The sequence below is a fragment of the Neoarius graeffei genome, chromosome 13 (genome assembly GCF_027579695.1).
Source record: "Neoarius graeffei isolate fNeoGra1 chromosome 13, fNeoGra1.pri, whole genome shotgun sequence".
NCBI lineage: Eukaryota > Metazoa > Chordata > Actinopteri > Siluriformes > Ariidae > Neoarius > Neoarius graeffei.
In genome coordinates, this window is record NC_083581.1 from 77,376,010 (window position 1) to 77,402,715 (window position 26,706).

Genomic DNA, 26,706 nt, shown 5'->3' on the forward strand with positions numbered 1-26,706 from the left:
ATCATGCACTTGAGTGTGTTAGCAAAAATAGGAAAAGATTAGAACCATAAACACCCAAACGTAACAGCAGAGCTCCTGAGGGAGGTTGATGGTTTCCTCCCACTGGTGCTGCACTACAAACCCAAACCCAGTTCTGCGTCTCAGCGCTAATGCCGTCCTCTTTTCTGCGAGACAAACTTTAAAGCCCTGAGGACACCTGTGCTCCTTTGGTGTAAAAGTGGAAAATCATGATACATGCCACAGAGAGTTAGATGCACGCACACACACACACTTCTCACTGAGCTCATGCATGATGCATTTGGCATGAGCTTAGCAGGTACTTTTTCATTTTAAATTTCATTGACCCAAGTCGTAAAATATTTCAAAGCAAGGGAACACTGCATTCAGCTGAGCCAGATAATACGAGTTTATCCAAAACAGGCTTATATTATAATATTATTAAACATAAAACGGCACTGAAAGAGCGCAGACTTCTGTCAAGGACAGCAGTCCACTCTTCTATGATGTGCAAATCTGCAACTGCAACCACTTTACAATTTCTGGATGCACATGAGGTGAAAATGGGAATTAAACTGCATTTAATCTAAATCTTAAAAGAACCTTAAATTTAGTGGTGTATTTAAGTTCCCTTTAAGACCAGCCTTTAGTTTAATTTAGTAGTAAATTTAAGTACCTTTACTGAACTTTTTTAATTCAGTAAATACACTCGTAACTTTAAAAGCTGTACAGCCTTTCAGGTTTTTCCAAGTGTAGCTTATAAAAAGAATTTTCCTGACACCCAATTATTTTTGTTTAGTGACCGAAAGCTACTGAATTCAAATCACAGACGTCCAATTTTTAGGTTTTTTTTAAACAGAACAATTAATGAACTTAAGGCTACGTGGCCCTAAACTCTCCGCTATTTTTTCCTGCTTCACCATGACCCAATTCGAGATACTACGTCATGCATCACGTGGTGGGCTTTCCCCGTTCACGCAAGGCATTGTGGGATACAAATTTGAAACAGGAGAGAAAAATGGAGGACGTGAGTGTGCGAATGAAACGTGAAAGAGCGACTACAGTAACGGAAAGAAAGTGAGAAGAAAAGACGTTATGTTATATACGAAGGAAAGGAAACGCAGGACCAAACTAATAAATATGGGCGCTCAGCGAGCACCTCGGTGTGATCAGCTGTTCGTTTAGCGACAGAATGATGGAACTGTCAGTGCACGCTCAAAGGTAAACCTGTAGATGGCAGTAATGCAACACTGTGGATGCCAGCTGCCGTAAAACCCAAAAGAAGAAGAAGGTAAACCTGCGCATGCGCACACGGACTTCCTCTGTCTGCTTGACTGTGTGAACCGAGCGATTTCCTGCACATTATTTGCTTTAATCCCCTCAAATTAAATAACTTCCCAGCCACAGAATGGCCTGATATTTTGTGAGATATTACAGAAATAAACATATATCACAATCACCACATTTCAGAGAGAACCAAATTTCACCGATTTTAGAAATCGAAAGGCCGTCTAGCTTTAAGACCCTTTAAGTACATGTATTTAAATGTTAAAATTAGTAAGTGACATCTTAAACATTCTTTTTAACAGCATTTCGTTCTCTTTAAGAAGTCATGGAAAGGCAGTTCAAGTTATACTAGAAGAATTCTTAAAGTTAAGTAAATACATTGAAATTTAGCATTTTGGACACTTTTAGGAGACTTTAAAAACATCTTAAAAGCTGTAAATTCGTCTAGTGATACTGTATTTCCAAAACTACTAGAAGTATGTGCCTACATGTGAATCCCAGAGGATTACTGGTACCTCTGAATGTGGACTGTGATGTGGAGTTGTCATATTCCTACGCTGGTTATGTTTTGTTAGTACTGGATTTTAAAGTGACCCAGGTCGATGTGTTAAAAAGATGAATAGTACCCTGTGGAGCTCGAATAACCCCAAAGTACTTGAAATCACACGCTGTATTGCTCGCTGCCTCACGCCTGTGAAGGAGAACCAGCTGGAAAAACACCGCGCGCTAATGTTTACACTTGGGCATGGAAACAGCTGAAGAAGTTTATCCTCATTATAATATTATAATGAGCGAGGTCGCAGCAAACATGGCGAAATCGGTGGTGAGAATGTCACAGTCTGATAGTGATGATGCAGAAGTCTCAAATTACTTTAACAGTGTTTAATACTTTTAAAAAGTTCAAGTTTTCATGGTGTTTCTCAAAGTGCAAACTCTTGTCACTCAACTGTCCAGCAGCATTTTGGCAAAATAGGCATCAGATGTCGCGTTTGTTTTTGCCTTTTCGGCCCCCCATCAGGAAAGCTGGCCAGCAATATTTACTCGGCTTGTCTGCAGTGGTTTTTTCCCCTCTCTTCTCGCCTCTGATAATGTCAGATACTTCCTTAAAAATCGCTATTTTTTAAACTCAATTTCGGAGTCTTTGTTCGATCTGGGCGATCCACCATGCATACCAGCTATGGGGATGGGTATCAGCTCAAACCGTTCAGAAAGGGGAGGGGATTAAATGATTCCTGAATCAGCACGTCAACCTGTGTCACTTTAAGATGTATGGCACTGTCGAACACAGACTTCCACCAAAACCAAACGCTGTATCTCACAACACGAGTGAAAGTCAAACTACATTCGTGGATCTGCTCCGTGACTCAGATCTGCTCCAAATTTCAATAGTTTCTTCCTCAGCTCGTACTCCACCCTTCCACCGAGTTTCATGGAAAACAGGTGTGTAGGTTTTGCGCAATCTTGCTGAAAGTCAGACAAACAAACAAACAAACTGTACTGAAGACAACCTCCTCGGAGAAAGTCATTAAAATCACAGTGACTCACAGCTGCTGTAATCATAAAGACTGTCCCGTTCTTATCCCAGGATCCCACTCTTCTTCACAATCTGTTCCTACTGAACACCCTTAGCACTGTTTGTCTTTACTCTTCTACAATCTCACTATCCAGCGTCACCTAGAAGATGAAAGGTTCCATTTTGAATCCGGTTCCTCTCAAGGTTTCTGAAGGGTAGTGTAGATTATTCCAGCACGTCTTGTCTAACGACCTTTCATTTTGTCTGTCGTATCATCTGGCTCAGCTGATCTCAGTGATCTCTAGCTGTGGAGCCGAACAAAATTGATTTAGTCTGCCGTGTCAGCGTGCTCAGGAAAGCCGAGCGTGTCAGAGAGAACTGGAATCGGTTGGTCAGAAGCAAATAAATGGGATGCTTGTAATGCAGCAGTCAATTAAAACGTTCAACTAATGAGAACTTCAGCTAAGCTCACCAGTTTCACAGTTGGCTGATTGGGTTTAATTAACTGAGAAATAGTTTAAAATTAAATCGCACACCCAGCATTTCACGTCTCGAGTGAAACCAAGGATCACAGAGCAGCAGTTTAGTTCAGGTCATAAAGCACATGTCCATCTGTGTACAGCGCTTTACAGTACATTACATTAATGCCATTTAGTAGATGCTCTTATCTTATCCAGAGCGACGTACAGTGCAACACACCCAGAGCAGCCTGGGGAGCAGCTGGGGGTTCGGTGCCTTGCTCAAGGGCACTTCAGCCATTCCTGCTGGTCCAGGGAATCAAACCAGCAACCTTTTTGTCCCAAAGCTGCTTCTCTAACCATTAGGCTAACATGGCTTCCCTTAGCACAGTGTTTATCCAGTGTTTAACATGGATAACTGCCCCATTTACCACCATGGAGTTATTATTGAATTTTAGGGGCAAAAATGGGAACTAGAACAAGCTCTAATAGCAGCTGAGCACTGAGGCAGGAATCACACAGCCCCGAGCTCGCGCTATAATTAATTTGATTGGAGGAACAGCAATCAGGACAGTGAATCACAGGATGGCAGTTTTTACACCAAATTGGGTTTGTTTTGTCGCTTTGTAGCAAAATAAACGTGCAAGTGCTCACAGTGTTCGAGCCCAGAACCTTCTTGCATGTTCTCCCCGTGTCTGCGTGGGTTTCCTCCGGGTGCTCCGGTTTCCCCCACAGTCCAAAGACATGCAGGTTAGGTTAACTGGTGACTCTAAATTGACCGTAGGTGTGAATGTGAGTGTGAATGGTTGTCTGTGTCTCTGTTATCCCTTTTCCACCAAATCAGTTCCAGGGCTGGTTCGGGGCCGGTGCTGGTTCACAACTCGTTCAACTTGCGAGCCAGCTGAGAACCAGTTTGCTTTTCCATAGCTCGTGGTGCTAAGGGAAGCCACGTCATTACATCGTTGTAAACGTCAGTTATGTTGCTACGTTTGCATAAACCTTGGCGCGAATATCGAAGCAAAAACAACACGGAAGAAGCAGCAACAACAATAATAATAATAATGGATGACTTCGCGTTTGTACAGCTGCTGCTTCTCGTCGCTTAAAAATGGCGATCTTTCGTGGTCTTGTTATTGTTGTTGGTCTTAACAACTCCGCCCCCCTGCTGACGTAAGCGGTTCTTTCCTCTGGCCCAGCAGAGAGTTGGTGCTAGCCTGGAACCGGTTTTTCTGGCCCCAGAGCCAGTTCTTTGTCAGTGGAAACAGAAAACCCAGTTCCAAACTAAGCACTGGCCCCGAACCAGCCCTGGAACTGCTTTGGTGGAAAAGGGGCATGTGTGTCAGCCCTGTGATGATCTGGTGAATTGTCCAGGGTGAACCCCGCCTCTCACCCACAGTCAGCTGGGATAGGTGACTATGGATAATGGATGAATGGATTATGGAATGGATAATGTCTGTACATCAGAAGTGCGCGTGCACTGCGGTGACCTTGAAATAATGCAGTTTTCCCTGCAAGGTGTCTTTTCCAATGCGCGTTTTTTTCGGATAGCTGTAGGTACTTTGCTGGAAATGGAGCAGAAACCTGGTAACTGTGGTTAAAATTAGCTTTTCCGAACAGGTCTGAAAGGTTCCTACTTGGCATAGCTCCAAATCAAGCATCTTTTCCAAGGTCCATGACCTTGGAGACTTTCGCTAAGGATTTGTTTAGACTGGTGATCAGTTTGCGACGCTGATCCACACTGCTCAGCCTGGGAGGATCTTGTTCCATGGCAACACAAGAGAGTGGAGATGATTGGACCCTCCACACACACATTCACACCTGTGGACAATTTACAGCAGCCAGTTAACCTAACTGCACACAGACATGGAGAGAACATGCAAACTCCACACAGAAAGACCCCCGTCGGCCACTGAGCTCGAACCCAGAACCTTCCTGCTGTGAGGCGACAGTGCTAACCACTACACCACCGTGCTGCCACTGGCGCTGGGAAACACCTCCTGTATCAAACACTGTTGAGCAAAGAGACGTCTAAAACGAGCTGCTAAATCTCAAACAGAAATTACAGATTCCTCTAAAAATTCACCAGATAGTAGCCTATAGCATAAGTTGTGCGTGATAGCCTCAAACAAAATTGTTAGGTTACGTCGTTATTAGGATTAGGCGTGTTTCCACTGACCTGACCTAACCTGCCTAATGTGCAATTTGAAATTGCAAACATAATGGAAACACATGAATTTCGAAAAAAGTTTCAAATACAGGAAAAAAAAAAAAAAGTTTATACACCCGGATGAGGTGGTGATTTTTTTTCACAATTCAACAAAAATATTTAGCAAAATTGAAACGGAAACACGTTTTTCATATTTAAGGTCACATGACGACATGATGAGGAACAAAAGCAATGAAAATCACCATGCCAACATTTATCAGGTCTTGGAGATCCGTCATCATTTTTAATTGGAATGATAAGACGATGAGCAAGAGGAGAAAACTGGGCTTTAATTACACAGCATCAACTCAGTGGAAACACACACACACACACACACACACAATTCATAATTATGTTTTGTCAACTTTTTGGGGAAAAAAGATCACTTGTGTAAAACTACGACGGAAATCCGCCTATTAATGTTGTCCTGGCACAAGTTTGTGTACAACCAGACGATCCATGTTAGAGCAAATCCAAAGGATGAGGCTGAGGTCAATCTCACAAATTTGCTTCAATGTCGGTAATAAGTGTCAAATACTCAACATAATGAAGAATTCCGTTCTTTATTTTAAAATGATAAAAAATTAAATTTCCAGATTTTCATATATAAAATTGTGTATAGAATCAAAATTAGCCATGTGTTCGGAGTTAACAGATTAAACGTCATGGTTTTCTGATTGCACTGATGCAGGGATCAGGGCGTGGCAGATATCAAGCAGGGCGATGTACGCAGAAGCTTCGAGTGTGTGTGTGTGTGTGTGTGTGTGTGTGTGTGTGTTTGTGGCTAAAAGAGTGACACACAGTCATGTCAACTTTGCATACTGGTTTGACGCAAAGCAAAAAAGGGCAGCCCCGGCGCATGACCCGGGCCTGCTCACACTCACTCACACTCACCTCCCCGTGCCTGTACTGAGCCAAACGGCCGTCTGCATCAAACTCCCTCAGCACATCTTTCACCTTCAAACTGCAGTCTGGAGACACAGAGAGACAGACAGACAGACAGACAGACAGACAGAGAGAGAGAGAGAAAGAAAAGGAGACAGGGTGAGAGAGAGCACGAGAGAGAGAGACAGAAAAGAGAGGGTGAGCGAAAGAGAGAAAGAAAGAAAAGGAGAGAGGGTGAGCGAGAGCAAGAGAAAAGGAGAGAGGGTGAGCAAGAGAGAGAAAGAAAGAAAGAAATGGAGGGTGAGAGTGAGAGAAAAGGAGAGAGGGTGAGCGAGAGAGAGAGAAAGAAAGAAAAGGAGAGAGGGTGAGCGAGAGCAAGAGAGAAAAGGAGAGAGGGTGAGAGAGAGAAAGAGAGAAAAGGAAAGAGGGCGAGAGAGAGAAACAAGTTTGAGAGTCAAACACTGGCTTTGAGATTCAAATATGCCTCCTTTACCCTGAGGCACACATTACACACACACACACACACACACACACACACACACACACACACACACGTGGTGTGTGAAGTGAGCTGAGTGAGACCGTGAGATCAGTGACTCGACACTCACAGTCCATGTACTGCTGCAGCTGGATGAAGTCCACCGGCCTCAGCTCCTCCACATCCTGCGCCACAGGATCTGACATCATACCCTGAGATGAGAGACCTCACTAGAGAGAGAGAGAAACACTTCATGTATAATTAAAGTTCAGCACACATCATGTAGAAGCGGTAATTATAATTGTATTCCACGTACAACAATAAATACATGGACATGAAAATCACCACATCTGTGAAATGTAGCACAGATTTTTTTTTTTCTTCCTGGATTTTACTTTGTCCCAGTTATTGCCGTTTTATCGTTCTTCGTTTATATGGGTCTTTGGTGGCAAGTGCATTTTATAATAAAGGAAAAGAAGGAAGAAAGGAAGGAAGAGAAGGATGGATGGATAACAAAAAGGAAGGAAGAAAGGAAAGAAGATGGGTAAAAGGGAAGGTGGATGGATGGATTGATGGATGGACAGCTGGATGACAAAAAAGGAAGGAAAATGAGTAAAAGGAAAGATGGATGGATGGCAAAAAGTACATCAAAAGTAATTCATTTATATGGGTCTTTGTTGGCAAGTGCCTGTTATAATCAAGGAAGGAAGGAAGGAAGGAAGGATAGATGGCTAAAAAGAAGGAAGGAAGGAAGGAAGGAAGGAAGGAAGGAAGGAAGGAAGGAAGGAAGGAAGGAAGGAAGGATAGATGGCTAAAAAGAAGGAAGGAAGGAAGGAAGGAAGGAAGGAAGGAAGGAAGGAAGGATAGATGGCTAAAAAGAAGGAAGGAAGGAAGGATAGATGGCTAAAAAGAAGGAAGAAAGGATGGATGGATGGATGGATGGATGGATGGATGGATGGATGGATGGATGGATAAAAAGAAAGGAAGATGGGTAAAAGGAAAGATGGCAAAAGTAAGTAAAAAAGTAATTCATTTATATGGGTCTTTGTTGGCATACGATGGATGGATGGATGGATGGATGGATGGATGGATGGATGGATGGATGGATGGATGGATGGATGGATGGATGGATGGATGGATGGATGGATGGATGGATGGATGGATGGATGGATGGATGGATAAAAAGAAGGAAGGCACACAGGAAAAAAAGGTGGATGGAAGGAAGGGAAGGTGGATGGAAGTATGGATGGATGAAATGGTAGAAAGATGGAAAGGCTTATGGATGAATGGAAGGATGGCAAAAAGAAAAAGGAAGAAAGAAAGGAAGGAGGGAAGAAAGCAAGGATGGCTGGAATGACATGGTTAATTCCCCAGAAACTCTTCTAGGCCTCCTTCCAGTAATTTGCTCAGTCAGCCTCCACAGGTTCGCACCCCTGCGTTCACACTCGAGCAGTTTTTGTTTAGTTTCTGTAGAAAGGTGCGCGTCAGAGCAGCAGCCGACGCTCAGAGCGTCTGCAGTTCAGCTCATGTTCGGATTATCGAGATAGTGGAGAGATTCACACTCCAGCATCGTTGGGCTCCTGAACAAACCCTTTACTCCAAAGTCATTCCCTCTGACCTCTAACCCTTGACCTCTGAACCCTACTTCTTTCCGCGCTGGGCTGAAATCAGTAAATATTCCTACAACTCCGTTGCAACATTTTACACAACTAACACTGAAGCAAACAGACCATGCTGTCAGAAAATCACCAACACTGATACTGCCATTATTTCTGGAGCATGAAAGCAGAGCTGGGCTTCGACTCTGTTATTCCTGCGTTCATCTTGCACTTATTTATAAATCAATCAAATCATCGCTCACATCACTGTCAGCTTCCTCAACAGCTCTGACTGGATTCTGTTTCAGTGGCAAGTCACTTTGGATAAAAGAGCCTGCCGAATGAATAAATGTAAATGTCAAATGTCAATGCAAATGTAAAATGGGGATGTGAAATGTAAACATGGCTATGTTTAACAGAAGAAAGAGGAGTCGTCCTCGCTGAAGCTTTGGTTAGACCTCAGAAAATGCAAATGCTTATAGCAGGGCTGTCCAAGCTTAACCACTGAGGGCTGCTGCTGGCTGTGGGCTTTCATTCCAGCCAAGCCAGAGAACATCTGACACAACTCATCAGTTCGCTGAAGGACAGGTGGAGCAAGTGGGGCTTTGGTTTGGTTCGGATTTAAATAAATAAATAAAATGTCTTTCACAAGTTTATTTCTCTGAAGCTTTCTATTGCAATAAATAACAGTATAAATCTCTATGAATGATGCATCAAAACCATTTTGTCAGACGATGAGTGCATGTAGTTTGGTACTCGATGACGCTGGTTCCCAAAATGGGGTCCATGAATGTTGTGTTTTGGTTTTTTTTTTTTTTGCTATATAGGTGGAAACCACAATGTCACATTATTATATCAAGGGGTCCAAGCACCAAAGTAAACTCAGACCTAATGCAGAGATGCCTACCCCAAATTTTGAATTTCAGTATTCTTGAAAACATTTTTCAGTATTTTGGAATGACTTTCAGTAACATTAATTTATGCGCATTTCCATTATAAAGAGGTGTATATACCAATATGTTTAACATTTAAATTATTAAAAAGAACTGTTTTGTGTGAATTGAATAAACAAAACGCAAGCAGCCATCTCAACTGAATTTCCACTCAACAAATTTCTAGAACATACAATATATCACATTTTTATAAATACAATAGTGATCCTGTTTGCAGACATTACGGTTGACGACCAATCACTGGTATTGAATGTAACTCCTCAAAAGTATTATATTATATTGCCTGGCAAAATGTTCTACCTGTTTACAGATTCTAATAAAAAAAAAAAAATTCTTATTTCATGCCAAAGAGAGTCCGACATTGTTATCTTAATGTCCCAATATATAAATACTTCAGCATAATGCTTCAGAAGAGACATTGAATAAAATGATATTTATAATTGTATTTAAAACAGTGGAATGATCAATTTTTTGCCACAATCCCAACAGCACTAATCATAAAATTCTGTTTTTGATCAGACTACATGTACATTTGCACTTGCAACACTGAAAAGACTTTGAATTAAAGAAGTCCAGCCAGTGTTTGATATTTCAGTGAATAAAAATCAGACATGTAAAAAGAAACTGAATAAGTTTAACTCACATTTCATGGCACTAATTGGCAAGTTCAACTCCAAGCACAGGTCAACCATCACCGCTTCAGCACGGGTCACGTTCCGTGTCTTTTCATCCACAGATTTCGTAAAAAACTGCTGGATACCCCCAGATTTACTTTCCGCCTGACTCGCCATTTCAGCATACTCCATATGTTTTTTTTTTTTGTAGTTGACATGCCGTGTGCAGTCATCGCGACCACCATGAGTGATGTTAATGTCAGTTCTACACAGTTTGCAGTGCGCGTATCCATTGCCCTTTTGACTGGGTGTAATGCACGGCCATTCTACCGTATCGAAAATAGCGCGAACAAATGTGCGGAATCTGTGCATGTCACACACAGCATGTGCGATTGTCGTAAAAATAAATAGCCTAGCCGTGAATCACGCATGGATTGAAAAAGTCGCTTGGACATTTAAAAACAACTCACTGGAATTTTTTAAGACTTTATAATAATTCCGTACAGAATAACACCGTTTGCCGTAACATTGTATTTACGTAACTTTTCCGTACAAAATACGGCCAATCCGTACTAGTAGGCATCTCTGCTAATGTGTTCCGTCAGTGGACTAGAAAAGTTCCACCGCTCCAAAAAACATCATTAATTTTTTAAGAAATAATTTTCATGAAATAAATCTAAACTGTACAGATCTGTGGAATTTTACCAGGGTTCCCGCTGACGCTGGTCATTGATGAACATAATCCATCAGTGATGATGAGAAAATATATGTCATCTTGATCATTATTGTAAGTCATCTTTTATAGAAATCCACCCCAGTGAAGAGACGGCGGGAAGTCAGAGTGTAAACTATGAGCACGTGTTTGTGACCAATAAAAATCGACGACACATAATGACCAAATGAGCGTCAAACTTTTGACCAATCGCAGTGTGTCTTAATCACCCTGGTGTGGTGGTGTAATGTAATGATCTCTGCGTGAACCAAACAATGGTGCAGTCTGAGCTGATGAAGTTTTTTTGGGCTTCTTCAAGCACTGAAGATGATTTAAGGGCTGAAACAGCCACGGAGGAGACACACTCAGAGCCCTGAGCACATCGGACAGCGTCAGTAATACAGGGGTCAGTTAAGAAATAAAAATTAATTAATTAATTAATTAAGTGCTGTCAGCCGGCAAGCAACTGAAGGGAGCTATGTTTCGGGCAGCGTGGCGTGTTGAGTCCCCGTGGCGTGTTGAGTCCCCGTGGTGAACATATGATGTAAAACGCAGCGTCATTCTGTGTTCGGTTCGTAAATCGAGGGGAAATTCGTATTCCTTCATTGTTTGTTCCCAGATTCTTCTCGACTCTGTTCAATTGTAAATCCAGTGTTGTGTTGAAGGAAAGGCTAAAGGGAGTCCTAATACCTCTTTAGAATAACTCCCTGCTAAAATAACCTTCAGTGAGCTCAAACTAAAGAGGTTTATTTTAGCTTGATGGTGCACAGGGGCCCCAAATCAGGTCTCTCTTATTAGAGTCTGGAGTGGAGCCCAAATTTTAATCTGCAATGCCCAGGTCAGACAGCAGAAAGACACATGCTGCGACCTGCGACCGATCGGTTGGCGAAAGGACACAGGCGTTTTGCACCAAATCCTTCATTGTGGTCAGACACTAACAGTCAAAACTGTGAAATGTTCCTTTAAGACATGCTGTGTTACTTAGAGAGGCGGAGTCATCAGCTCGCGCTTGCGTTTTCTGTTAGTTGCTGGAAATGGGTGTCTGTTAACGAGCTCCTTTTCTTTTTACGCCTCAACTCAAGAGTAACGTTGAGGGAACACGTGACCTCTGTTTTGTTCCTGTATGATAAGATAGAGCCGTTTGACCGGGCACGGTAAGGCTGAAGTGTACACAGCAAATTTTACAGCGTTAAATCAACTCAGAGTCAGTTTTAACACTATGGCTGGTGTTTATTTTGTCCCAATCTCTGCAGTGTTGATTTAACACTTCCTAAAGTTAAATCAACTTTTTACAGCGTCATTTCAACTCTATAGTTTAACACTTTTGCTTAACACTGGGAAATTAACTCTAAGAATTTGGCTATGAGTATCGTGGAAGTCCCAGAGTTCGTGTGAACGTGTTTTTGCCTTCCTCTCCACACACTCCAAACCAAATCAACTCGTGATTGGTCGCTCAAGCGTTGCACGACCGCCTGCCTCTACATGCGTCAACCTGCTATTTGCACCGATTGGAAGCGAGTCGCGGCTGAAATGTGAACAGATCGTGATCCACTCGCGTCAACCTGCTTCTACTAAAGACCCTCTGCAACACTCTGCCATCATCTGCGTCGTCACAGACCAGATTGTGTTATCGCAGGTAGACGAAAACTAGTTTCAGTCTGCTGTCTGACCTGGGCATAGTGGAGAGGACGAGCTGGATCTGTACAAATAATTTAATTGTGCCAATTTGGTTGGTATAAACCTGCATATCAAGTCCACTTTGATAAGTCGGTAACGAAGAAAAAAAAAATACAGACTAAGTGAAGAAAAAAAAATAAGAAAACGTGAATACTTCTTTGAATTGATTTTTCAAGGAAAAATGTGAAAAAATATTTTTCAGAACCCAGCAGGAACGTGGTTTGTCCCCCATTTCGTTTTACAGTTTAAGGCGTCCCTGGGTACAAAATGTTCAAGAACCACTGCTTTATGATACCGACACCAATAACAATCCAAAAATCATTAAACTAGTTAGCTAATCAATCAATCAAGCTAATCATTAATCAACTAGATAAACTAATCAATCTAGGGCATGACAGAGCATTTTATTTAGCTTTGTGCTGCGATTAATGAACTCCTTGTGCCATGTTTTATGTAAGATATAAAAGATGATAGAATTTAAACAGTACTCAGTGCTCGCTGATGTGAAGTGCTCTGATGCAAACAGTTATGTCGCATGCTAGCTTCACTGCGCCGTGCATGCGCGCAATTCACTGTACTTGGCACTAATTTTTAACAACCATTCACACCATTATCGTACTCTTTATTTGAGATCCTGCTTAAAACACCAGATGATGTTTGATCAGGTTACGTATATTACAAGATGCTGTAGTGTCGTTCCTCTTCACGATAGCTTCCCAGAGCACAGTTTGCAGTCTGATTTGCTTCAAGTGCCATCATTAACCGTGAAATGCATTCAGATTAGTATTTTTTCTGCTCATTGTACACTATAATTACACCACATTGCATCACATGGTATTTATCAATACAAGTACAAATAAATAATGAGCATACTTTCAGAACCAATCCTGATATCAGTATCCATACTGACACATCACTCATCCCTACAGTTCATATTTAACTTGAATTGAAAAGACAGACAGCGTTGCTGATGGTAATGTCAGTGACGATGTGTGAAAAAAATGGCGGAGGATAAAACAAACCAGTGATGGTGCATTACGCCTAGCACAGGAATACAAGCTCCAGACCAAACGGTCACGCTCTGCTATAGTGTACAGCTTTCCTTCTTCTTCTTTTTAAAATAATGTGTGTGTTTTTCATCTGTGATGGAGAATACATCAGTCTCTCGATGCTACAAGGTGTCTGGCTCACGGAGCAGTGTGATCCAACAGCCTCTTTTCGGCTTTCCCTGGAGGAACAGGTAGGAAGTGAGTCTTTAGCACGCTGTCGCTCTGCCGTCTGTTTGAAGAACTCTGTAGACACACGAGAGAATGACAGCGTGCTAAAGATCCTCCTCACTCCTCCAGGGAAAGCCAAAAGAAGCATCTGGATCTAATTGCCTTTGAATTAGGTAATCCAATTTAGGAAAGGATGGACAGTCTCGGGTTCCTGGTCATATCATTTCCTAAACATATGACCTTCAAACAGAATTTAAAATATATATATCTCCAGTGTCCATGTTTGACCTTACACTTAAAGATTAATGCTTAGGAGTCCGTTAATGAAAGTCGAAAATGAGGACAGCTTATTAAACTCTGATAATAAATACAGCCTTTTAATAATAATAATAATAATAATAATAATGAGAAGAAAAAGAAATCAGCATCACAACTATTTATATCCTACTTTTTTATGAAACTCAACCATTAAACGAGACAAACATGGAACACACTTAAATTTTAAAAAAGAAAGCAGAGATCCTTCAACTTGTGCAGCAAGATGTTGAAGATCTTTTATCAGTCTGTTGAGGCCAGTGTGCTTTTCTTTGCAGTGGTTTGTTGGAGGAGCAGCGACATCATCGTCATCGGCTGTCCATCGCTAGCGACGATGATTGCTTCATTAGGATGCACAGAAACACAGATGGGCCGTGAGGCCCGCACCAGACTTATTCTCCTCTCCTAATGAAACACCTTGCACAGTAAGGTAAGACGATCAATGTTGTGCCCCCATCGTACTGTCCCTCTGGAACTCCAGACCTGATGCCATGTGGTGCACAAAAGTACCACAGACCTGACAGGTATGGAAGTCACCCCGCAGTGACAACTGCCTTGCTGAGTGATGCCATTCGTTGGCCATTTGAGTGGCTCTTCCTCATGCCATCTGGTGATGCACCACTGACCCTGTTGGGTTCATCTGCCACATTGCACCGAAAAGCGCCCTGCTGCCAGCACCTTATTGGTGATGTACAATTTAACCCGTAGCTGGAACCCAGGCAGGTGCTACCACTCCGGGTCAGAGCGGACCTGGGAGCAATGGTGATATTAAGGGGTAACTCCACTTTCCCCAGTACTCAAGTCCTCCTGGACCTGAGACTCACCACCGGTTGCAGTTTAAAGTCACACCCAGAACTAACCAACAGACACAACAGGACCAGCCAGCGACACCAACAGACACAACAAACTAAAAGAAGGCTGGCTCTGTAATCACCTGCAAACAGGACACATCTGAGGCTGTGGTGGAGAGGAGGGCTCTGAACAAACTGTTTTCCATCATGGATAATCCTGACCACCCTCTCTCTCCACCACACACTGGACAGAGGATCACCTTCTCCAACAGATCGTTACAGTGTCGCTGTCGTAGGGATCAATACAGGAAATCTTTCCTGCCCCAAGCCATCATCATCCTGTACAATAACACCTCTGTCTGACAGAGTGAACTCTGACCTCTCTGCTGTGTAGGCTTGTTTATGACCCTGTTCCTCTGCACTGCCAGAGCTCGTCTGTTGACCGTCATTAATCACTTCTGCACCATTAGAGTTTGGGTTTATTTATTCATTAATTTGCACTAGCAGACGTAGTACAAATTGTTACTCTCACTCTCAATCTTTCGACTTTATTATTATTATTGTTTTTAGGATGCTATTTCTCCCTCAGTTTTCAACCAATCATCAAATTTCACATGAAGAATACATCTGGGCTGAATTACGTTGCTATGACTTTTGGTGCTGATCTGGATCGCTGATCTGGAATAATCCATGAAAAACAGGATTTTTTTCAATCACTTATAACTCTGTCAATATTCATGAGTTTCTTTTCCAGTCAGTTTTGTTGTTGTTCAGGGCGGCAGGACAAAGGCATAGCTGCCAACATTCCGAAATTGTAAATAGTAATACAAGGTTGGGTACTGAGTCTTGGTGGAGGGGCTTCCCCCCCGCCGCCACCAAAGCTTTCTAGCAAAACTACCCTGAAAAATTACACAAACAAAATAGTCTGACAAAATTTATTCTACAAACTAAACTATCATCTTACATTAATTTGCAAAGTTCTTTTCAACAATGTATGAAAATAGTCAGTGAATCAGGCAAAAACTTCAAACAATGCAATTGGCACATATAACTTTTGACAAAGTACACATTAAAGAAATAGACTAGAGCTTACTCAGTCAACAGTTGATGTTATTGCACCACATAAATGTCTCGCCGACATGGAGAACAAAACGCGTAGTGATCGCCCTTACTTGACTTAGAAATGAAGGGAAACTCCTCTCGGTACGAGTCCTTGAAGCGCTGGCCCTTCCCCTTAGCCATGCTTTCTTTAGAGATTAGTACTACGCTACATCTTCATAACAAAAGCTTGAAACGCCATGCTTTGTTCAGAAACTTTGTGAACAAAGGCCAGACGATAGCGTGCCATGGATGATCCAATAGCATCATTGATTGGCTGAGAGAACAAGCAATAGCCAATGAAATTTGGCGCAGTATCTGCCGCTTGGAACGAAGCGGTGTTTTATCAAATACGAATCCCACCGGTGATAGACTTTGAAAATGACCCATGAAAATTGGCAAAATCGTATATTTTATTGTAGTAAATTCGTATTTTCGTAATCAAAACGACAAATCGTAATAAATACGATTTATTCGTAGTAGTTGGCAGCTATGCAAAGGTCAGCTAGTCCAAATTACTGTGACTTTAGTCATAGTTTCAATCTAGTTTATCTTCCGTTTGATACTGCCACTCTTGCACAGATTTTATCTTCATTCATCACAAGTTTTGTTTTTAGCACTGTTAATGCACAAAGCACATACATAGATTTTTTTTTTTATCATTTACATTTTTATCTGTATACTGTATAATCAGCTTGTTCTTGGGATTTTTTTCTCTAAATTCTATTTTGCATCATACAGTGTGTGTCTTTCTTTCCGCATGTCTGATAACTTGCTGCTGTAACAAAACAATTTCCCACTTTGGGATCAATAAAGTAAATCAAATCAAATCAAAATCAATCTGACATGGTATATGGTTACAGGAAAATAATCAAGAAGAGGCGGTGTGATGTAACCTGAGGTGATGCAGGCTAACTGTTACCACATCAAAACTGATTATTTTCCTTTCATTTTTCTTTATTAAATACGACAAATGCTTTTTATCCATTTATAGTTACATTTCATGTTGTGGAACAGCCACAAGACAACTTAACTCCTGTTATCACTTACATTACAGCAGCTGGAAACCAACAGTCATCCGTTGATCAGTTTTCTCATCCTTTCATTTAATAAGACCAACAACACCACAAACACCAACACCACCACATTACAGATAAACTAGAAAACCTTCTGACCGGAAAACAAACCGGTGATACTTCCATAAATGCCTAGAGAAAGCTTTACCATGTCAACTATTTTCTTTGTTTTAATAAAATAAAATAAAAAAAGGCCATCTTTAATACACCATACACGTCCCTGAGTCAGTGGTGTCTATAGAAAGGATAATGTATTACAGCAAGTGAACTAATACAGTATAAAGTTATGATCTGTAGCAGAAATAAAAAGACAGTGCTGCTGTTACAAAAAAATAATCACCTTCTGACCAACCGGATTTGAGAGTTCACCAGCATCGTAGTCCTGTATACATAAAAAGTCAAATGTTGTGCAATCAGCGTACGTTAAAAAGTGAACAGTGTTACGACAATTATTTATACATACCGGTACCAGGGTGATGCGTAAAATGCAAATCTAAAAGCTACGGAAACAAGCTCCTTAACCCTTCAGAAAGCAAAAACTCATGATGCGTACCGCATATGCCTTTCTTCCAGAGAGCGTCAGGGAAAGGGAAGGTTTTATCAATGTAAAAAACATAAGCAGCAAGTTTTAAAATGACAAACCAAACTGCTCCTTTAAAATGGAACAGAAACAGCCTGCTTATGAATATCGAGAATCTGTGATTTGTACGCATGTTTGGAGCTTTAAAAACCACAAGAGCGCCGCTCTCCTTTTCTCTTGCGCAGAAATCTCGGGGCGTTCAGAGCCAGTGAGGCCGTGATTGGTCTTAAACCTGTCAGACCGTTCAACATCCTGAAATGGATGAAAGTCAGAACCACCAGGGGCGATAAAAGCACCGAACTGGACCAGAGAGCTGCTGCGTGATGCGTGTAGTGATGCTAAACGACTCTCTCTGATGTGCATAACTCTGACTGCGGAGTTTGGATCGAGCTGTAGTCCATTACAGTTTCAGACGATGTCAAAGCGTGAAACGGTCCATTAGAGAAGGTGTGAGTCAGCCTGCGGGTGTCCTGAGCAGAACATGAGTCAGATATCACGACTGTTCTCCAACTAAAATGGAGGAATTATCAAGAGCAAGTAATTAGAGGCGCCGTATGATCGAGTGGTAATGAGATGATCATGAGGAGGAGATACAATCTCTCTCTCTCTCACACACGCACACTTCCAGCAAACAGAGGAGGTTACATAAGGAAGGAAAGATGACAGAGCATTTCTGTTACCACCCTGAACTTTATCTTCCATTTGCTTTATAAGTGCACCATAAAGATCCTGAAAGAAACAGTATCTCAGTGCACTGTATACTTGTATTATTCTCTCCACATTCACTGGATATGAGCAATCGTGCACCCTTATTGGCTACTCTACTACTAGACTATCAGCTCATATACCGTGAGTAGAGAAAAACAAAATGGCAGAGCACATCAAGTCACTTTGTCATTTAAAAGAAACAGAAATAGAGCAATTCCAGCGTTATGGACGTGACACTTGAACTCAAAATGGCAACAAATGACCCAGTGCATGTTTTATTGTCTCCCAGTATTTAAACAGGTGTTGCATATTTTAAGGCTGTACCATACTGGAGAAGTGATAGAACAAGAACAATTCCCATAGTACATCTAGGGCATGCCAGGAAATGCCAATAAAAGATGCGTTATGGATGTGACAGAAAAAGTATCACTTTTCTTGGGTGACTGTACATTTTTATCAAACTCTGTGAAATTGTAAACCTAATGTCGAAATGGAGATATCCATTTGATAGAGGGGTCCAAGGTGAATATTAAAAAATCTTCGTTTAAAATATTTTGTATTTCATGCAGAGTTTCGGAAGGAAAAGTCAGCGTTATGGATGTGACGAAATTCCGTTATGGATGTGACGCGTCTGAAATAGACATGGCATATGTTTAGAAAATCAGCAATTTAACCACCATAACCCTTTGAAAAACTCTCTAAATATCAGCTAAAACTATCAAAGTTCTTAAATAATATTTAGGATGGCTATTGTTTTGCTGTTTTGTGGATTTTAGCATACATTTCTGTGGCTTGTGGCAATAATATAGAATTGTACATGATCAAAGTTGATTTTAGCTTGGGGTTTACATTATAAGAAAGAAAGACTGACATAATAAGGCGAAGGGAACAATTCTTGTGACAAATTGGTTCAACTTATTCACATCTGTAAAATACAGGCCGAGGTGATATCTCTGGGAGTGGTTTTGATGTATTACATATTGCTTTATTTTTGCATGGTGAGGTTGACATTTACATGGAATTGCCCAATAGCTAAAAGAATTTTTTTTTCCTCCCCCAGTATCTCCCGTTCCACACTCCAGCCCAGTCGGTGGCAGTAATGCACCTTTAAGTTGGTTTGTCAACCACCAAAAAACCCGAAAGAAGAAAAACAAAATGGCGGCACGTGTTGCTGAACCAACCGAGGACAAAATAAAAACTGCTCGAAAACAAAACCAAGAAATAAAAAAAAAAGGGCAACAAAATACGGAATGAAAGTATTTGATGGTAAGAAATTTTTTTTTTCAAGAATTACTATCATCGCATTTTTCACAAATTGCTCCTGTCATTTCGCTGGGTTGTTTACATTCTAAGCCTTCATACAGGTCAATGGATAAGTGGGTTAATACTGTATGTTTTTACAGAAGTGCAGCAACCAACCGGTCCTGCATGATGATACACTATACTGTACGACCAAAAAGTATGTCAACACCTCACCATCACACTCGTATGTCAAATATTGAACATCCCATTCCAGATTTAGCTCCCTTTGCTGTTATAATAACCTCCACTCTTCTGGGAAGCTTCCTAACAGATTTTGTGACATGGCTGTGCTGCTTCTGTTCAGCGGGGTTGAGGTCCAGGCTCTGTGCAGGACACTCAGGCCCACTTTACACGGGGACGGTCTGAAACAAAAACGCAAAAGTCCGTTTTCGTTCTCACTTTTTTCCGCGTCTACACGACCGTTTTCAAGGAGGAAATCTGCGTCTATACGGTGACGCATAAATGTGTGGAATTCAATTGGATGTGCATGCCAGGCAGCTAGGTGGTGCTGTGAAAGACCTCCGCTATGTCTGCACGCATGCGCAATGTCTTCCGTCTTGTCTGATCTGCACATCTGCGCCGCGAAAACTTTGACTACTCTGGCTATGGTAAGTAAGAAAGTAAGTAAAAAAGTAAGAGCATGCTATACCCGCCTCTGTTCATTAACGGTATATGTGCAGATTCGGTATAGATGTTCGAAGGACTCCTGGACGTTTATTAAAGCTGCCAGAGCAGCTTGAAGGTCCGTTGGATCGACGTAATCAGACATGCTCTTACTTTTTTACTTACTTTCTTACTTCCCGGGCTGGCATGTACAGTATATGACATATGTATGACGTAAACGCGTACCCGACGTGAGCAGATCCGAGCAGAGTTTCGCGTATTGGGTAGTTTAGACGGATATGCAACGGGGGCTGTTTTTAACCTTTTGGTGACTGACCCCTTGAAAATGGTTCCTCCAGGAACGATGACGTTTCAGTTGTCAAGACAACGGAAAAATTAAAATACAAGAGCATTTTGTTTTGTGCACAAGAGCATTGTGACGTATCTTTCTGTTTTTGTATTTTAGTTTTTCCGTTGTCTTGACAACTGAAATGTCATCGTTCCTGGAGGAACCATTTTCAAGGGGTCAGTCACCAAAGGGTTAACTTATCCACTCTGGAAGGCGTTTTCAATTTTATCCGTTTTTCAGCCTCGGAAACGCCGTCCCCGTGTAGACGAAAGGCACTTCCGATAAAATATTTAGTCATTTTTACCCGACAGCGTCCTCGTGTAAACAGGCCCTCAAGTTCTTCTACTCCAACCTTGGCAAATCATGTCTTCATGGAGTTTGCTTTGTGCACAGGAGCACTGTCATGCTGGAACAGGCTTAGGCTTCTTCGTTCCAGTGAAAGGAAATTTTAATTCTATAGTATAGAAAGATGTCTTCTACAGTCGTGTGCTTCCAACTTGGTGACAACATTCTGGAGAAGAACCACATGCAAATGTGTTGACATATAGTGTACTTGATAGTTTTCAGCTGTCTCCTATATCACTATAGCAACAGGCTAAAAATTGTAAGTGCTACTCTGCAAATGTGCAGAGTTAAATTAATAGATTTGAACAGAAATGTAAACTGGATGGATGGATGAATGAAAATATAATGTATTAATAATGTTTTAGAAATACAAATCCTGATCAGAAACAGACAACTGTATATTAACATTTTGCAATCTTCAAAAAAAGATCAATGATCGATTGATTATTAAATGATAAATAATGCATAATAATTTATATAATACGAGGGGTGAGTGATAAGTTTTGAGCCTCGCCCAGAAAACAGTGAGACAGGCAAATTAAAATTTAGTCACCATAATCTGCCAAATAACATTACTGTGCTACCCAAGTTTCTTGATCCTAAGAGCTTTCGTTTCCTTTTTGCAGGCTCTCGAAGTGAACGCACTTGACAGGTATCGTGAAAACTGAGAAACCTGAGTACCGGTACGTGATCAAGTATCTTCAGTTGAAAGGCATGACTCCATCTGAGATCCATGAGAATATGGTGAACACACTAGGGGAAGATGCTCCTTTGTATCCCACGGTCAAACGATGGGTCACAGAATTCAAGCATGGCAGGGAGAGCCTTGAAGACGATCCAAGGTCAGGGAGGCTGTGGACGCCTAACTCAGGGCCCAAACTAAGGACTTCTACTCCAGCAGGATCCAGGCGTTTCACCACCAGTGGAAGAAGTGTGTTGACTTGAAGGAAGATTATGTTGAAAATTAAAAGCATTAAAAGATGTCTATTGGCTTTGATTTCCTGGAGGCTCAAAAGTTAGTCACCCCTCATATCATCATTGGATGTCCATCGCGAGCGATGATGACCGCTTCGTTAGGATGCGCAGAAATGCAGATGGGCTGCGAGGCCCGCACCAGAGAGACAGAGTCGCCTGCAGCAGCAGGACAAACGGCCTGGCCGAGCTGCCACGGAATGTCTGACCTCATGAGCTCTCCTATACTATTCTCCTCTCCTAACGAAGTGCCTTGCACAGGAAGGTAAGACAAACGATGTCATGACCCCATCGTACTGTCCCTCTGGACCTCCAGACCTGATGCCAAGTGGTGCACAAAAGTGCTACAGACCTGATGGGTATGGAAGTTGCCCCGCAGTGACAACTGCCTTGCCAAGTAGTGCCATCCGTTGGCCATTTGAGTGGCTCTTCCCCATGCCATCTGGTGGTGCACCATTGACCCTGTTGGGTTCATCTGCCACATTGCACCAAAAAGCGCCCTGCTGCCAGCACCTTATTGGTGATGTACTGTTTAAGCCATAACCGGAACCCAGGCAGGTGTTACCACTCCAGTTCAGAGTGAACCTGGGAGCAATGGTGATTAAGGGGTAACTCCACTTTCCCCAGTACTCAAGTCCTCCTGGACCTGAGACTCACCACCGGTTCCAGTTTAAAGCCACACCCAGGACTCCCCTCATATACACGTTATAATGTACTTTTTGTAAACATGAAATAAAAGCGACAGTTGTTTTGCTGACAGTTTGAGACCTACAGGATATAAACCATATACACGATTATATAAAATGTGCATCAGAGAAAAGTCTTCAGGTATGTCTTCGCGATATATTTTTGTCCTTCACTCAACCCTTTCAAATTTTTGATGTTGCGACAACTTGTGACGAGAAAAAAACGTCCATTTTAATGCTGTGAGCTTCTCAGAAACAGTGTGCGTGTTTGGTTTGACATTTAGTGACTGCTGCGTTTTACACTTGTTCATGCGATCTGCTGACTCGTGTGTGACAAATAAGTGTTGCATGGCTGCTCTCGCACAGTCTCACTCACCACTGTTTTCTTCTCATTATTCATGCACACTGAATCTGGATCGAGTCCAGAGCAAAGATCTTCAGAAGGAACCAGGGGAGTTTCTATTCTAGCTACTGAAAAGACCACGGGGCGAAGTCGAGTTTTCTCGGGGCTTATATTTTTTTAAAGGAGCTTGGCATAGATAGGGTGGTGAGGTTATATCTAACTTTACAAGGTAATATCACCCACACACACTCAAAAGGTTATGACGTGTTTATTAGTGATTTTTGCACTGCTCTTTTTAAATTTATGTCGGTCACTTCAGTTTCTGTCTCATCATCATCATCATCACCCATAATGTCTCAGGAAACTCAGGCATGTGCCAATTGACAAACATCACGAATAAAATTTATCATCAGTTTTATAAAAATATAATTTCTCACTCACATCTCTCTCCTTTAGGACCACAAAGACACATTCTAACCTACATTATTATATTACAACATTCAAAATCCTACATGACGTCCCATCTCACAAGCCTATGATCATATAAACATGTCTTCCAAGTTTCTCTCACACACACACACACCTGCTCATTTGCAGGATCTAGACAACACAAATTTATGTCGACTTGAAAGCTAGACGGCCTTTTGATTTCATAAAATCGGTGAAATTTAGTTCCGTCTGAAATGTGGTGATTGTGATCTGTTTATTTCTGTAATATCTCACAAAATATCAGGCCATTCTGTGGCTGGGAAGTTATTTAATTTGAGGGGATTAAAGCAAATAATGTGCATGAAATCACTCACTTGGCGCAGTCAAGCAGACAGAGGAAGTCCGTGTGCGCATGCGCAGGTTTACCACCTTCTTCTTTTGGGTTTTACAGCAGCTGGCATCCACAGTGTTGCATTACTGCCATCTACAGGTTTCCCTTTGAGCGTGCACTGACAGTTCCATCATTCTGTCACTAAACGAACAGCTGATCACACCGAGGTGCTCGCTGAGCGCCCATATTTATTAGTTTGGTCCTGCGTTTCCTTTCCTTCGTATAGAACATAACATCTTTTCTCGCTTTCCGTTACTGTAGTCGCTCTTTCACGTTTCATTCGCACACTCGCGTCCTCCATTTTTCTCTCCGGTTTAAAATTTGTATCCCACGATGCCTTGCGGCAAAAAAATTATATTCAATTTGTAGTGTAATTAGCAACTAATGTTGAGTGTAATTTGGCCTTTGAAGATCACAAAAATGTGCCTGGAAATAGCTGAGAAGCATCTTCAGGTATCTAAAGCCCTTCAGCTTCTGGGGCCCTAAGGCGGGTCCCAGACCCCCGGCTGCATTGTTCCAAGCCTTTGGTTGAAATTTGGACAGAGACAACATTTCAGACTTGTCCATCCTGTGACAGTGTGCTTAAAATTCCTCATTACCCACACTGCTGTACATATACAAACGTGTGTGTGTGTGTTCATGGATGTTTTTATATCGTGGTGAGAACCAACTGTCCTCAGAAGAATAACTATCAGACACTACCGGTTTTCAATGACTACCGCCCTGTCGCACTCATTCCCATCCTCATGAAGTGCTTCGAGCAGCTAGTCACGCAGCATATCAAGTCTGCCCTCCCCCCCGCCCTGGACCCTTTCCAGTTTGCATATCGGTCCAACCGTTCGACCGATGACGCCATCTCCACTGCCCTCCACTCAGCCCTCACCCACCTGGAGACAAAAGACTCGTATGTCAGAATGCTGTTCATAGACTTTAGCTCAGCATTCAACACAATCATTCCTCAGCAGCTCATTCATAAACTGGACCAGCTGGGACTCAACACCTCCCTGTGCAACTGGCTGCTGGACTTCCTGACGGGGAGACCACAGTCTGTACGGGTCGGCAGCAACTCCTCCAGCACCATCACATTGAACACGGGGGCCCCCCAAGGATGTGTGCTGAGCCCCCTCCTCTTCACTCTGCTGACCCACGACTGCACACCAACATCCAGCTCTAATCTCTTCATTAAGTTTGCGGATGACACGACTGTGGTGGGTCTCATCAGCAATGGCGATGAGACAATCTACAGGAGTGAGGTGAGCCGCTTGGCCATGTGGTGCAAGGACAACAATCTCCGTCTGAACGTGGAGAAGACGAAGGAAATTGTTGTGGACTTCAGGAGACCGCACACCCAGCATGCTCCACTATCTATCGACGGTGCTGCAGTGGAGAGGGTGAGCAGCACCAAGTTTCTGGGTGTGCACATCTCTGAAGACCTGTCCTGGAGCAACAACACCGCATCACTGGCCAAAAAAGCCCAACAGCGTCTGTACTTCCTCCGCAAACTGAGGAGAGCAAGAGTCCCAGCCCCCATCATGCACACTTTCTACAGAGGCACCATCGAGAACATCCTGAGCAGCTGCATCACCGTGTGGTACGGCGCCTGCACCGTGTCCTGCTGCAAGTCTCTGCAGCGCAACGTGAGAGCAGCTGAGAGGATCATTGGTGTCTCTCTCCCTTCTCTAATGGATATTTATAACTCCCGCCTCACCTGCAAAGCCATCAGGATTGCAGGTGACCCCACCCACCCATCTCACAGCCTCTTCAGCCTGCTGCCGTTGGGGAGGAGACTGCGGAGTCTCCGGGCCAAAACCAGCAGGCTCAAGGACAGTTTCTTTCACCAGGCGGTCAGGAGGCTCAACTCCCTCCCTGTTCTGCCCCTCCTCCCCCCTCTGCCACAGATTCTGCCCGCCCACACCCCCCCCTGCCCCCCCTTCAGCATCTGACATCATGTCACCCTCACAGTCCCCCCCCAACACACACACACTCAACATTCATTAACACACTGAACTCAGGGACCGCACATCTCACTTTACCTCGCTCATTTGCACTATTCCGCACTACCTCATCTTAACAGCTGCTAGTTTATTGTTTATACTGCTTATTTCATGTCTAGTTCTTATCTAGAGTGTTTATACTGTTTGTATTGTTTTTTTCAATTATTCTATTTTTATTTATTGCATTGCCTGTTTGCACCGTGGGTCAGAGAGGACTGAAATTTCATCTATGCTGTATGTCGAGCATGTAGAGCATATTTGACAATAAAGTTGACTTGACTTGTCCTTCACAAGGACAGTAAAACAAGTGTGTGTGTGTGTGTGTGTGTGTGTGTTGTCTACATGCCCATATTTGCTCTTCTGGGAAAGATTCCTCTATGAAATTTTGTTGTGACCCTACAGTGAACGTTTCTGAGGGAACACTACGGCCCTGTTTCGTTACCATTTCCACCAAACTCGACGCAACGTCACAACTATGAAATGTGTATTGGCCTTTGTCACACACAGTACAAAAAATATTAAAAATTAGAATAGTGTGTTTTGACACTTTTACAACGAGATACAAACATCACATTCCATTTTCTTGCTAGCAAGAAACATACAGTACAGTGTTGAATTATTAGGTTCGATTAGAGTTGAGACTTGAGCTCAGCCAAAACTTAGGCAGACACCAAAAAAGCAACAGGGTAAAGGATTCTGTAAGGGATTAGCGTCAGGCTGCCAGGTCGCTCCGTTGTGTGTAGCTGTCGATGTAGATTTTAAAAGTAACTCAGTAAATTACACAGGGAAATTAATCCTTAAGTCTGAGTGAAAAATACTGTAGCGAGCGTGCAGCGTGGAAGAAGAGTCTGGAGACAGAAATCTTTTTCTCGGTCGTTAGCCTGTAGCTCTCGATAGCACTGACTTGATTGCTTTATTAGCATTCGCTAACACTACTGATGAACGCTACACCGGCTGGAAGGTGACTTCACTGCTGCGCTGACAGCACCGACTTGCGGTTAAGCCTGTGTTGGCCTTCGAGAAGGCTGAGGGCGATAAAGTTTTGGTCCCTCCCACTATAAATCAAAATCTGATTGGTTAATCTGTCTTCATCTGTCACTTCCTACATAAACAGACACTGCCATGGCCT

At 42.4% G+C, this 26,706-nt stretch overlaps 1 protein-coding gene across 2 annotated transcripts in view; it reads right to left on the bottom strand.

Moving 5' to 3' along the window:
* dgkaa (diacylglycerol kinase, alpha a) overlaps positions 1-26,706 on the bottom strand; it is a 130,215-nt gene that overhangs the window by 78,861 nt on the left and 24,648 nt on the right. For both annotated transcript variants that reach the window (XM_060938562.1, XM_060938563.1), the window contains exons 2-3: positions 6,955-7,054; positions 6,356-6,432 (exon numbers count right to left, since the gene is read on the bottom strand). In XM_060938562.1, the coding sequence (XP_060794545.1) occupies positions 6,356-6,432; positions 6,955-7,033 (156 nt within the window). In that variant the 5' untranslated portion in view covers positions 7,034-7,054. The remainder of the gene's footprint in view (positions 1-6,355; positions 6,433-6,954; positions 7,055-26,706) is intronic.